At 39.0% G+C, this 14,565-nt stretch overlaps 1 protein-coding gene across 2 annotated transcripts; it reads right to left on the bottom strand.

Annotated features, from left to right (window-relative positions):
• Positions 1-463: 463 nt before the first annotated feature.
• Positions 464-14,294, bottom strand: LOC135474831 (protein mono-ADP-ribosyltransferase PARP12-like). Of its 2 annotated transcripts, none has more exons than XM_064754441.1 (7): positions 14,210-14,294; positions 11,467-12,651; positions 10,968-11,148; positions 5,604-5,815; positions 4,340-4,445; positions 3,717-3,862; positions 464-2,205 (listed from the first exon to the last, which is right to left on the bottom strand). In XM_064754441.1, exons 2-7 carry the CDS (start codon positions 12,609-12,611, stop codon positions 1,788-1,790), a joined length of 2,208 nt encoding a protein of 735 aa, XP_064610511.1. In that variant the 5' UTR covers positions 12,612-12,651; positions 14,210-14,294; the 3' UTR covers positions 464-1,787. The 2 variants fall into 2 exon arrangements, with proteins under 2 accessions (XP_064610511.1, XP_064610512.1); XM_064754442.1 differs by lacking the exon at positions 14,210-14,294 and adding an exon at positions 13,932-14,053.
• Positions 14,295-14,565: the final 271 nt, after the last annotated feature.

Raw genomic sequence — 14,565 nt, 5'->3', positions numbered from 1 at the left:
TACTCAAGAATATTTCACTTATACGACAGCGGCCAGCATTATGGTGGGTGGAAACCGGGCAGAGCCCGAGGGAAACCCACGACCATCCGCAGGTTGCTGGCAGACCTTCCCACGTATGACCGGAGAGGAAGCCGGCATGAGCTGGACTTGAACTCACCACAACCGCATTGGTGAGATGCAGAACATAACACTCAGTGATACACATAGGCATATAAAACTATGACATATAGCAGAAATATGCCAAAAAGAGAATATACACCCATATATATATATACCCATATAATATACATGTATATAAACATCTACATTCGTAATATATATATATATATATATATATACATAAAGAGGTTGATTGTTCTGATGTGAGGAAAAGGTACAAGAAAAAACAACCTTCAGTGTTGAACTCTGGAGTTGGAATACCACGATGTAGAAATTTTAGAAGTTTCCTTTGTTTTTTCTTCCACTTTTTCCTCACATCAGATCAATCAAAGACACTCATGCACATCTTGTACTTATTAGGGAGGCCAGGCCCATCATGCCTTCAAACACTGCCACCCTTTTACGCCACTTCTGTATTTTTGAGCTAGCTGTCTTAATGAAAAAAAAAACATTAAAAACTCTGGAAAATTCTTTTTGGCATGTTATTAACTTTTAAAATATAAATTCATATACATGTTGTCAGTAATAGAACTCCAACACAGACAATACAGCTTAAAGGATACAACAGAACACTGTAACCAGGGTTTCTTATAACATGTTAAGTTCATCAATATGTAGACTACATCTGAGCCATATTGCCTTTCTAAAACCCTACATGTCTGACCATACATCTTAAGACATTCTGTTAAAATTGAGCTAAATACAGTATTAACAGACTTTACAATTATGTTCGCTTAGTTTTGGTTTTTCTATCATTTTTTCTTAATATGGTTCACTTCACCACTACCAGACCATTACTCCCGGCCAGGTTATAAGTTGAGGGACTGTGTACTTCTATAGTCTGCAACTAGATCAGTGACTTTAGGGATTAATTACAGGTATCATTCATTAGATCACTTTGCCAGTAATAATAGGCCAGCACTCAATGTTTGTTTACTTAAGTCTCCACAATCATGCAACCATGTATTCTTGCTTCATTTATTACCAAACTCTCAGTACAAACTGAGAAAGAAATGTATATACAGTATACTCTTTGAGTAAAACAAATTAGGAAATTATAAAATGGAAAAATATTTCATAAAGGTTTAACCAATAACATTTAGACACCATATATAATAAAGCCATGATGCAGTTTTCTTTCCTGACCAGGGTATATTTTAGCAGCCTGTTATAGTCCTGACATTTACAGCTTCTAAAGTTCCAGGTTGACACTCTATGAACAAATCCTCAGTGTTTTTATGGCACCTCCATCATCATTTTTGAAAGTTACCTGAACTCTTCTCCATTAATGGTAGACAACAGTAGATGACATTTTCGTAAAATGCAATGCTCAAGACAACCCAACTACATGTACATGTATATAAGAAAACCACCTCAATCCGTAGCATCACTCAGGTTCACCTACAGGTATAAACAATCCAAACATACACAGGAAATCCAGGCTTTAACACCGAGCCAAATATTCACAAAACTTTGTAAATCAATTTCTCGTATGTTTTCTTTTAAATGACGTCATCTGATATGCGCTATAACCTGGACAACATCTTTTCAGAAAAAAATATGAGAAATAAAACTTGAATAGTTTTGTGAAAGTGGCAGGAGAACTCCCACCAGGGGGCAGGCCCCGGTCATATGAGGCAGCTATCTTGCTTCAGCTGAACAATGTACTCAGGATAGGCTTGAGCAAGATCAAAGACAATAAACATTGTCGGACTGTTTATCCGGTCGACGCAAGAGTCAAACAACTGTGATGTTTGGGGTTTGAGAGGAGGGCGGGTGTAAGACGCGTCACCTCTGGTAAAATCACCAGTCAGAACGCGGGCGACAAAAACCTCATCTGTGTCTGAATAGCGGGAAGAGTACTTTGCACTGACAGAAAAATAGCTGCCTTTGCCAAATTTGGTACCAGTGGACAGACCGCTAACACGAAAATCAAACCCCTGTTGACAGATGGCATCCATATAACACTGTCTAGTGCCGTGGTAAAGTCGCCGCTCCAAGCTGCTTCCTGGGGAAGAGGACTTTCTCATCATCCATCTCTTCTTACTGAAAACAGACACAGTGGATGTCGCACAAAAATTAAACACTGCTACAACATGGCAGGGAACCTGTGTTACAGGATGCCTATACCTGTACACATACACTTGAAATTAACAATCCATTTCCATAAAGTTCTTCAGAGAAACTTTAATATTACATGTTCCACCCATGCAGCACAAATAGGATTAATCAAAGCTATAATCTTGATGCAGATACCAAACTGCAAAAATTTTAAGTATCAATAAGCAGGTACATTTTTCAATGTTATGGCATATTTTCTAACCTGTATGAAATAAGCACATGTAAAGTTTGGGGGAGGGGGGGGGGGACTATCTATCCTAACAAAAGAGGTGAGGGCACCCGGGCTGCCGGGGCTCCAGAAGCTAAACTGTGTTGTGATTTAAGTATACTGCACACTTTGGCACAAAATTTATTTATTTGATCGCTTCCATATTGTACATACATGGATGTACATGTACTTACTTTCAATAGAAATCTGCCCTATGTTAGCTCTAAAATATTTACTCAACTAGCGCATGCAGATAAATTGAGAAATGTCAAGTTATACATTGACCAGAGTAACTAGACCCGTGGTCAATGGTGTGGAGAGGTGGTGGGGACATACAACCGCAAAAATTAGAGGCGATGGCTCAGAGGCCACCCTGGCCCCAGAAGCTCTGAGATTACAGACATCCAGAGACAAGTTCTAAATGCAGGCATAGACACTGATGGCCAGAAAAAAGTCTGAAAATACCTCACCTTACCGCCAAATTAAAATACCTCACCTTACCGCCAAATTAAAATACCTCACCTTACCTCCAAATTAAAATACCTCACCTTACCGCCAAATTAAAATACCTCACCTTACCGCCAAATTAAAATACCTCACCTTACCGCCAAATTAAAATACCTCACCTTACCTCCAAATTACATTAGCATTCACATGTTCCAAAACAATCCCCTGCTTTTGTGTATTTAAATTTTATACAAGAAAGTCTAAAATCAGCCAACTGGAAGAAAATTCTCATGTCTGTAAATGCCTTTTGGACCAATTAAAATATATACAAACAGATGTGCTGAGCCTTCAGCTAGAAAAATAGCGAAAATTTGTGCGCTATAATTGAGTGATAAAAAAACATGCAGACCTGGCTTCACAAACCATAAACAAACAGTAGATGTAGTAAGCGTTATCACCTGGCTGAAAAAATGCCATAAAATAAAACAAGTACTGCGCTGAGTATTGGTGGCGGACAAGAGGCCTTTCGGAGGAAAAGGTGCCAGGTTTCAACTTGATTGAATACAGAAAATTTCAGATATCAATTTTCAATCACAACATGATGACTTTCTATTTGAACAAATTAAAACATATGGTTTAACATCTGATTCAAAGAAGTGAGGGAGAGCCTTGAACATTCACCGTGGTGTAGAATTACTTTTTTATATAGTTGGGCTGAAAAGTGTTTGGGGGTGGGGTGGGGGTCATGGTTGAGATTCTAAAACATGTATGTTGCATATACCTCTCAAAACGTTCCAAAAGTTCCAGGTTCTGAATCCTAAAAATGGCCTTGACACGCGTCAGACTGTCTCCCTCTGCTTGCATGCTTTTTAAAACCAGGTTTTCGATTTCCATAAATTCTTCTGCAGTGGAGCCAGTTCTGTCCACCTGAAGAAAATAGTTACTCATAAATGTACATGTATGTATATCACACTTACTTTTTCACTGGCTAGGTCACTTGAGGCACATCAAGTATCTACTGCAAATATTAGATTTATGATATGCTTGAAGGTATGTATTATTACCATCATGAAGGATGAACACCTTTTGTTTGTTCCTCTTTGGACCTTAGTCATTGATATGAACAAAAATTTGCCAACAAAAAGGCAAAAATTGTTGCTGATGGGACTACATATAGGTGATGGAGGGACTTTTTTGTGTAGTACACAAACTGATCTGACAATTTTTTTTGTTTCAGTTCAGAAAGGCATAGATACATTATAGACACATGTATACAATACATCTTAACGCAGCCTTTAGTGAACAATTCATTCGGAACCTCACATGTTTTATGAACACCTTCCTGCCCTGAAATTTTAATCTACTGTTTGAGAGCCCAGATTTAGCTCAGGATTTATAACTTACCTCAACTTTACAAAAGGTGTCAAGGGATGGTGACTGGCTTTTCCAGGAGGCTGGTACTATGTCTGATAAACTTGTTTGCTCCTTCATTTTCTCAGCAGCTCGCTTTCTGCCATTATGAATATAAAACAGACATGTCATACATGTAAATACATGAAAAACACAAAGAAAACCTAGGAAATCCACTCAACTTTTTTGCACTCTTATTGTTACAAAATACTTCCAAAGGAATTAATTAATGAATGCTTGGGGCTTAACGTTGTACGTGACAATTTTTCAGTCATATGAGGAGTCATTAGGTGTGTGTCTTCTTCTGGAGGGGCGAGTCCATGCCTCCAAAGTGCTCCCTCCACTGAAGTATCATGCCGAAGACACCAGACATGACACCCCACCCAGGCACATTATACTGACACTGGGCCGAACAGTCATGTTTCAGTGCTGAGCTCCAAGCCAGGCACCAACAAGTACCATTTTCAGTTTTTGGTATGACCCGGCCCAGGTATGATCCCAGGGCTCCACACTTCGAGGAGGACACACTAACCATTAGGCCACTGAAGCAGCCACATCAAAAGGAAAAGACTGATGATCAACACACATAACTTTTTTCAGAGGATGGCATTACTGAATACCAACTGCTGCATTCCATAATGATACTGTTCCATGAATAATGCCAAATATATGCATATCATTGCCTAATGAAGAGAAGTCTAGACAAAAACTATAGGAATCAAGTATGAGGAGCTCTTCACTGAAGAAAATGAACCTATAAAAGCACAAAACAAAGTTTCAACTATGGCCCCCAAACAACGGCCAAGTCTCCTTTTTAATGAAATTGGAGTCTCAATGGCCTCCGCGATTAACGTGCCACCTCGGCTCAATGACCCAGGGACGTCTCATTAATGCAGTCGTTGTGAGCTTAAGTCCAGCCTTCCTCTCCGGCCGTAGGTGGGAAGGTCTGTGGCAACCTGCGGATGGTTGTGTGTTTTCCCCCGGCTCTGCTCAGTTTTCTCCACTATCAAGCTTGTCGTCATTGTATAAGTGAAATATTCTTGAGTACAGCCAAAACCATAAATCAAGTAAATAAACAAATTTAATGAAATTAGATGTTGAAAGTTGTTCTGTTGAGTCAGTCTAACTCTGACGTTCATCTTTAACATCTTTGCCAATCTCAGACTCTCTGTCTCATAATGTAGGTCCAATCTGTATATACTACAAAGCTTTCTGTCTAGTTAAGCTGTATAATACAGTACTTATAAAGGGTACTTACAGTTTTTCTGGTAGTGTTTGGACTGTCACAAGCACTGGCCTGCGTCGAACCTTTCGTTTTGTTCCCAAAACAGCATTTCTTTGTTCCATTTTAGCAAAATCCATGACATACTCATAGCTGTTTGTGGCAAAACGAAGCTCATCCCTTGGTTGATTCAGATACTTCTTCTCCAGGTCAGCACTGCTTACATTAGCTTTACTGCTGTGAAACCCCTAGGTGTGGGCAAACAAATATATACATGCTCATACAAACCTTGGCAAAAAAGAAACAATGTCGCCAAGGTAACACACAGGAGTGAACAGAATATGTATTTATACATTTGTCATATTACACTAGCAGATACCATCTTTTTTCTTCCTGTGCTCAACCAATCAATTCACAGGATTCCCCGCCAGTACCCATGGTGTATGAAAATTCTGGTTTCTGTAGTAGGCTGCAATTATTGAGGTGGAAATTTTGTTGCTCAAAGATGGGTACAAATGGGTTAGCCCATGATTGGCTGAGTCCCGCCTCATCTCCATGCAATGTTGTGAAGTAATTGTCAAATTGATATGATAATATAAATACAGATTTGTGCACTAGCTTTTCTACTGTGACTTTAGGTCAGGAGTATTTTCAGGTTAACAGAACATGGCAGACTAGTTAACTCCAGACAAACAGCATATGGTAGACTAGTTAACTACAGACAAATAGAAAGTGGCACACTAGTTAACTCCAGAAAAATAGTATGTGACAGACTAGTTAACTCCAGACAACTACAAAGTGGTAGATGGTTAATTCCAGAAAAATAGTATGTAGTGTACATGGCAGACTAGTTAACTCCAGACAAATAAATAGGATGTGGTGTGCATGGCAGACTAGTTAACTACAGACAAACAGTATGTGGTGTACATGGCAGACTAGTTAACTCCAGACAAATAGTATGTGGTGTACATGGCAGACTAGTTAACTCCAGAAAAATAGTATGTGGTATGCATGGCAGACTAGTTAACTCCAGACAAATAGAAAGTGGAACGCTAATTAACTTCAGACAAATAGTATGTGGTGTACATGGTAGACTGGTTAATTCAGAAAAATAGTATGTGGAGTACATGGCAGACTAGGTAACTCCAGACAAATAGTATGTGGTGTACATGGCAGACTAGTTAACTCCAGACAAACAGTATGTGGTGTACATGGCAGACTAGTTAACTCGAGACAAATAGTATGTGGTGTACAAGGCAGACTGGTGAACTCCAAACAAATAGTATGTGGTGTACAAGGTAGACTGGTTAACTCCAAACGTAGAGTATGTGGTGTACATGGTAGACTAGTTAATTCCAAACAAATAGTATGTGGTGTACATGGTAGATTGGTTAACTTCAAACAAATAGATAGACTAGTTAACTCTGACAGACAAGTAGTATGTGGTGTACATGGTAGACTAATTAACTCCAGACAAACAGTATATGGTGTACGTGGTATACTAGTTAATTCCAAACGTAGAGTATGTGGTGTACATGGTAGACTAGTTAACTCCAGACAAATAGTATGTGGTGTACATGGTAGACTAATTAACTCCAGGCAAACAGTATATGGTGTACATGGTATACTAGTTAATTCCAAACGTAGAGTATGTGGTGTACATGGTAGACCAGTTAACCCTAAACAAATAGTATGTGGTGTACATGGTAGACTAATTAACTCCAGACAAACAGTATGTGGTGTACATGGTAGACCGGTTAACCCTAAACAAATAGTATGTGGTGTACCGGTACATGGTATACTAGTTAATTCCAAACGTAGAGTATGTGGTGTACATGGTAGACCAGTTAACCCTAAACAAATAGTATGTGGTGTACATGGTAGACTAATTAACTCCAGACAAACAGTATGTGGTGTACATGGTAGACTGGTTAACCCTAAACAAATAGTATGTGGTGTACAAGGTAGACTGGTTGACTCCAAACAAATAGTATGTAGTGTACATGGTAGACTGGTGAACTCCAAACATAGAGTATGTGGTGTACATGGCAGACTGGTTAACTTCAAGCAAATAGATAAACTATTTAACTCCAGACAAATAGTATGTGGTGTACATGGTAGACTGGTGAACTCCAAACAAATAGTATGTGGTATACATGGTAGACTGGTTGACTCCAAACAAATAGTATGTGGTGTACATGGTAGACTGGTTGACTCCAAACAAATAGTATGTGGCGTACATGGTAGACTAATTAACTCCAGACAAATAGAATGTGGTGTACATGGTAGACTGGTGAACTCCAAACAAATAGTATGTGGTATACATGGTAGACTGGTTGACTCCAAACAAATAGAATGTGGTGTACATGGTAGACTGGTGAACTCCAAACAAATAGTATGTAGTGTACATGATAGACTGGTTTATTTCAAGCAAATAGATAAACTAGTTAACTCCAGACAAATAGTATGTGGTGTACAAGGTAGACTAGTTAATTCCAAACGTAGAGTATGTGGTGTACATGGTAGACCGGTTAACCCTAAACAAATAGTATGTGGCGTACATGGTAGACTAATTAACTCCACACAAATAGTATGTGGCGTACATGGTAGACTAATTAACTCCACACAAATAGTATGTGGCGTACATGGTAGACCGGTGAACTCCAAACAAATAGTATGTAGTGTACATGATAGACTGGTTTACTTCAAACAAATAGATAAACTAGTTAACTCCAGACAAACAGTATATGGTGTACGTGGTATACTAGTTAATTCCAAACATAGAGTATGTGGTGCACATGGTAGATTCGTTAACCCTAAACAAATAGTATGTGGTGTACATGGTAGACTAATTAACTCCAGACAAACAGTATGTGGTGTACATGGTAGACTGGTTGACTCCAAACAAATAGTATGTGGTGTACATGGTAGACTGGTGAACTCCAAACAAATAGTATGTGGTGTACAAGGTAGACTGGTGAACTCCAAATATAGAGTATGTGGTGTACATGGTAGACTGGCTAACTCCAAACAAATAGTATGTGGTGTACAAGGTAGACTAATTAACTCCAGACAAACAGTATGTGGTGTACATGGTAGACTGGTGAACTCCAAACAAATAGTATGTGGTGTACAAGGTAGACTGGCTAACTCCAAACAAATAGTATGTGGTGTACAAGGTAGACTAGTTAATTCCAAACGTAGAGTATGTGGTGTACATGGTAGACTGGTTAACCCTCAACAAATAGTATGTGGTGTACATGGTAGACTAATTAACTCCAGGCAAATAGTATGTGGTGTACATGGTAGACTGGTTGACTCCAAACAAATAGTATGTGGTGTACATGGTAGACTGGTGAACTCCAAACAAATAGTATGTAGTGTACATGGTAGACTGGTGAACTCCAAACAAATAGTATGTGGTGTACAAGGTAGACTAATTAACTCCAGACAAACAGTATGTGGTGTACATGGCAGACTAGTTAACTCGAGACAAATAGTATGTGGTGTACAAGGCAGACTGGTGAACTCCAAACAAATAGTATGTGGTGTACAAGGTAGACTGGTTAACTCCAAACGTAGAGTATGTGGTGTACATGGTAGACTAGTTAATTCCAAACAAATAGTATGTGGTGTACATGGTAGATTGGTTAACTTCAAACAAATAGATAGACTAGTTAACTCTGACAGACAAGTAGTATGTGGTGTACATGGTAGACTAATTAACTCCAGACAAACAGTATATGGTGTACGTGGTATACTAGTTAATTCCAAACGTAGAGTATGTGGTGTACATGGTAGACTAGTTAACTCCAGACAAATAGTATGTGGTGTACATGGTAGACTAATTAACTCCAGGCAAACAGTATATGGTGTACATGGTATACTAGTTAATTCCAAACGTAGAGTATGTGGTGTACATGGTAGACCAGTTAACCCTAAACAAATAGTATGTGGTGTACATGGTAGACTAATTAACTCCAGACAAACAGTATGTGGTGTACATGGTAGACCGGTTAACCCTAAACAAATAGTATGTGGTGTACCGGTACATGGTATACTAGTTAATTCCAAACGTAGAGTATGTGGTGTACATGGTAGACCAGTTAACCCTAAACAAATAGTATGTGGTGTACATGGTAGACTAATTAACTTCAGACAAACAGTATGTGGTGTACATGGTAGACTGGTTAACCCTAAACAAATAGTATGTGGTGTACAAGGTAGACTGGTTGACTCCAAACAAATAGTATGTAGTGTACATGGTAGACTGGTGAACTCCAAACATAGAGTATGTGGTGTACATGGCAGACTGGTTTATTTCAAGCAAATAGATAAACTAGTTAACTCCAGACAAATAGTATGTGGTGTACAAGGTAGACTAATTAACTCCAGACAAATAGAATGTGGTGTACATGGTAGACTGGTGAACTCCAAACAAATAGTATGTAGTGTACATGATAGACTGGTTTATTTCAAGCAAATAGATAAACTAGTTAACTCCAGACAAATAGTATGTGGTGTACAAGGTAGACTAGTTAATTCCAAACGTAGAGTATGTGGTGTACATGGTAGACTGGTTAACCCTAAACAAATAGTATGTGGTGTACATGGTAGACCAGTTAACCCTAAACAAATAGTATGTGGCGTACATGGTAGACTAATTAACTCCACACAAATAGTATGTGGCGTACATGGTAGACCGGTGAACTCCAAACAAATAGTATGTAGTGTACATGATAGACTGGTTTACTTCAAGCAAATAGATAAACTAGTTAACTCCAGACAAACAGTATATGGTGTACGTGGTATACTAGTTAATTCCAAACATAGAGTATGTGGTGCACATGGTAGATTCGTTAACCCTAAACAAATAGTATGTGGTGTACATGGTAGACTAATTAACTCCAGACAAACAGTATGTGGTGTACATGGTAGACTAATTAACTCCAGACAAACAGTATGTGGTGTACATGGTAGACTGGTTAACCCTAAACAAATAGTATGTGGTGTACAAGGTAGACTGGTTGACTCCAAACAAATAGTATGTGGTGTACATGGTAGACTGGTGAACTCCAAACAAATAGTATGTGGTGTACAAGGTAGACTGGTGAACTCCAAATATAGAGTATGTGGTGTACATGGTAGACTGGCTAACTCCAAACAAATAGTATGTGGTGTACAAGGTAGACTAGTTAATTCCAAACGTAGAGTATGTGGTGTACATGGTAGACTGGTTAACCCTAAACAAATAGTATGTGGTGTACATGGTAGACTGGTTAACTTCAAACAAATAGATAGAATAGTTAACTCCAGACAAGTAGTATGTGGTGTACATGGTAGACTAATTAACTCCAGACAAACAGTATGTGGTGTACACGATAGACTGGTTAGAAGTACCTGACTGCCGTACTGTTTCCAGGATTTATCCATGTCTTCCCAGAACCAGGCCCACTCTGTGGCCAATCCGTTGAATTCCTGACCCTCCTCCTCACTGGATGGCGTGCTCAGTCGGCGGATTTTACTGTTACTTTGACCCACCTGCAGTGTCAAGGTGTCAAACTCCACAACGTAGAACACCCTATATCAAAGGAGAGAATCACACTGAATATCATAAATATTTATGGTGAACTGCAAAGATTTTTGAAGTGAAACTGAAAGTAATCAAGATAAATACAAGCCAAAGACTGTATTACCTGTGTCTGTCATTTGACAGGTATACATTGTACATGTATGAATTTGTAGCTTAGTTATAGACATATGTAAAGTGATGGATTATTTTCAAAAAGATTATATTAGCAGGTGAACCTTATGAACAAGAAACCGAAAGTGTTGCAGTTTATCTTTAGAAAGCACCTTACTTTGGAGGACCTGACCACAGGCCAAATTTCACACCTACCCCTCGAAGCAAAACTTGTAAGACCACTGATTTGGATCACAATAGGCTGCCTCCAAGGAACTGTCAACAGTCTGTTCCACATCTTTCCACACATCTTCAAAGGACAGAGACGATGTGACTTGCCACTGGTGGGGAAGATTAGAACTTGGGTGACAGTTAAAACAAGAACTTGCAAATCGGCATTTACCCTTTAGGAAATGCGAGCAAATCTCAGGCTGGTTTGATCCTTCCACTTGAGACATTGCCGAATGCATCACAGTCTCAGGCCTGGGAGAATGTAGGGGCATTCCAAGCTTATTAAGTTTCGGTCTTGCTCCACCCACTGACTGCCTTACTGGTACGGATGATGCCTTATGGGTTGTCTCCAAGCCAGCTTCCATCAATTTTTTCTGGAGAATTTGCAGAATTTTAGAGGCCTTTGTCTGATGTGGATCAAGCCCACACTTCCTCAAAATAGCTCTTGGTTGTGGTGCATATAGATCATGACTTCTTTTGCAGCTCGTTTGAAACTTGCAATTTCCCAAAATAAAATGACAGCAAAGGTGCAAATACAGACAGCTTGACTTTTCACACCCGGACGAGTTGTAAAATTTACACGTAATGGGAATGGCATCTTTAGTAGAAGGTGTCTGAGAGGGTCTCGTTAGCCTGAAGACCAACTGTATCTCCTCTGCGGATAACTCGTCAAGTAACATCTCCTGTAAGATTGGCAAATTGTGAGCTGACTTCAGGTCATGAAGAAAGCGACACTTCTTCGTCCCAATATCAGGACGTTTGCAACCATCTTTCCCTGACAGATAGAACTTGCATATGTGCAACTTGTCACATGAATATGTAGTGCAACTGCCTGCATTCTCTGTGTGTTCTGCACATAACTGGACGTCTGTCTTTGGCTGCACTGTCCACAGGAGTTTCTGATCAGTGGAATAAGATGTTATTTCAAAGAGAGATGGATACTCTTCCAGAAAGGAAACCAGATGCTGTTCATCTTTGACCTTAACCACTTTCAACAAACTCTGAATTGTCATAGGATCATTACAGTCAGACATTAATCTCTTACATACATGTTTCAACAAAACCTTTGCAGCTTTGTCAAGTCTTGTTCTTCTCTGAGAATGATCTCTGATGATTTCAGCATGAGCCATTGTAGACAACTGTCAATACATGCCTACGTTGTTATCTCCCCTGGAAGCAGAAAAGAGGAATATTGCTATCACTTGAAAGATTACTCTTGTGATCACATTATAAAAAGCATAAAATAACAGGAATTGAAATCGTCATTCAGCTTTTAATAGTAGTAGCCTGTATCACCATAACAATCACAGCACACATTTATATCTTATGATCCTACAACTGATTACTTAATCATTCTTTCATTCCAAGGTAACTTTTCACTAGAAGTTGATAATATGACAAAGGTCAATTGTCCCATCATTTTGACCACTGGTTCTTTATGAATGTCTTATCATCTGTTTAAAGTAAAGGTTTTGAGTGAGCTTCTTTTGGTAGCTATATTGTGCCAAAGAGGACCAGTCAAACACCCAACAGAAGGACTCCGATGTTATTCTATTTAACATTAATCTTTTCTTTCCCAGCTCTGCACCTGATATATGGTAAATAACATCGCAGACATTTCATAACCTAAACTCCCAGTCTACCATGACAACGTTCACCCATCTGGCCATCCATCATAAATCCAAGCATCAAAATCGTCACAGCCAAGACTTCTCTCCTGGATATTTCGCTATGTATTTGAACAGTTTCTGACATACAAATGGGTTGAAGTCCTACTTGTCACTATACCGTTGGACATGATGAAAAAATATGTTGCCTCTCCATGCATACTGCGCAAAACTAGCCTTTGCCCTTTAGTTTAGACTATAGTTCAATTAAATTTAATATTTTCAACAATTTTGAGGTAGGTCAATATCAGAAATAATCAACGCAGTGCATACATGTACTAATGTACTAGGCCTGACATTGAGTCTTATGTAACTGGATCTAAGTCAAACAAAATTCCACCCCAGATAAATTTAGAACCTACATGTAAAAGTAGGTAGGTTAATGAAACTGAAAGCTGACGTTATACACTCGCCACAGAACAGTCTGGTAAAGGGCTTCAGACAGCACATGTGGTTTCCATAACACCACAGCTACGTTTGACATAGTGACTTTAACTAAACTACATTTCACCTAATGTTTGGGTTAAACCATGCACCTCCAGAAGCACATAAAAGCCTTAAAATGACACTTCTGATGATAATACTTTATTCCTTCTGAAAAGAAATCAATCAAACCTTACCCACAAACATCGCATGTGGCCCAGTCAGGTGGATCAATCCATTACAAAATGTGTCACTCTAAAAATACTAAACTCCTTTTGAAATACAGTAAAATAAGTGTAAAGTTAAACGGTGAGTCTAACGATATTTAACAATTTAACAGTTCACGGCCACGAAACTTACATGAACATGTAGGCTATCCCCGAAAGACTCCAACTTCTTTTCTTATACTGACCTAGCCTTGTTGGAGTCTCGACGCTTACAATATTAATTTCATACTCAACGAAGGTCCAGTCTTTCGGGACTACATGGCTACCTTCACGCTCTTACGTGACATTTAGCCTACGTCATACTCACCTTTGGACCGACCAAATGATGCTTTGTAAAAGTGTTTAGCCACACATTAATTAACCATTTAACAGAGAACCGACTGTAAAGAAGAATAATGTAAATTACTCAACCTTTTCATAAGTAGATTCACACACCAAACAACGCCAGAAGCACCGAGCAATCCAAAATGATTAGTAGTAAGACACTTCTTCACATCTGCAAGCCTAAAGTGAAAGTAACCCGACAATTAAGGTGCAGAGTGCGCATGTGCGTCTCTGTATCATGTGATCTTGTTGTTTGTTTGTTTTGTTATTTGTATTGCGAATGTAGGCCAGCACTAGTACTGGCAGGGAGACCTACACTCACGGTGCTGGTCATACGTACATACACATATAGGCGTAGGCCTACATATATATTCATAATGTATTCACAACGTTATTGATCGGCGGACAACGGAATGAATTCTGACAATGAAAATAACAGGCTA

The sequence above is a fragment of the Liolophura sinensis genome, chromosome 9 (genome assembly GCF_032854445.1).
Source record: "Liolophura sinensis isolate JHLJ2023 chromosome 9, CUHK_Ljap_v2, whole genome shotgun sequence".
Lineage (NCBI taxonomy): Eukaryota > Metazoa > Mollusca > Polyplacophora > Chitonida > Chitonidae > Liolophura > Liolophura sinensis.
The sequence above is the reverse complement of the archived record's forward strand: the minus strand, read 5'-3'. Positions and strand labels throughout refer to the sequence as shown.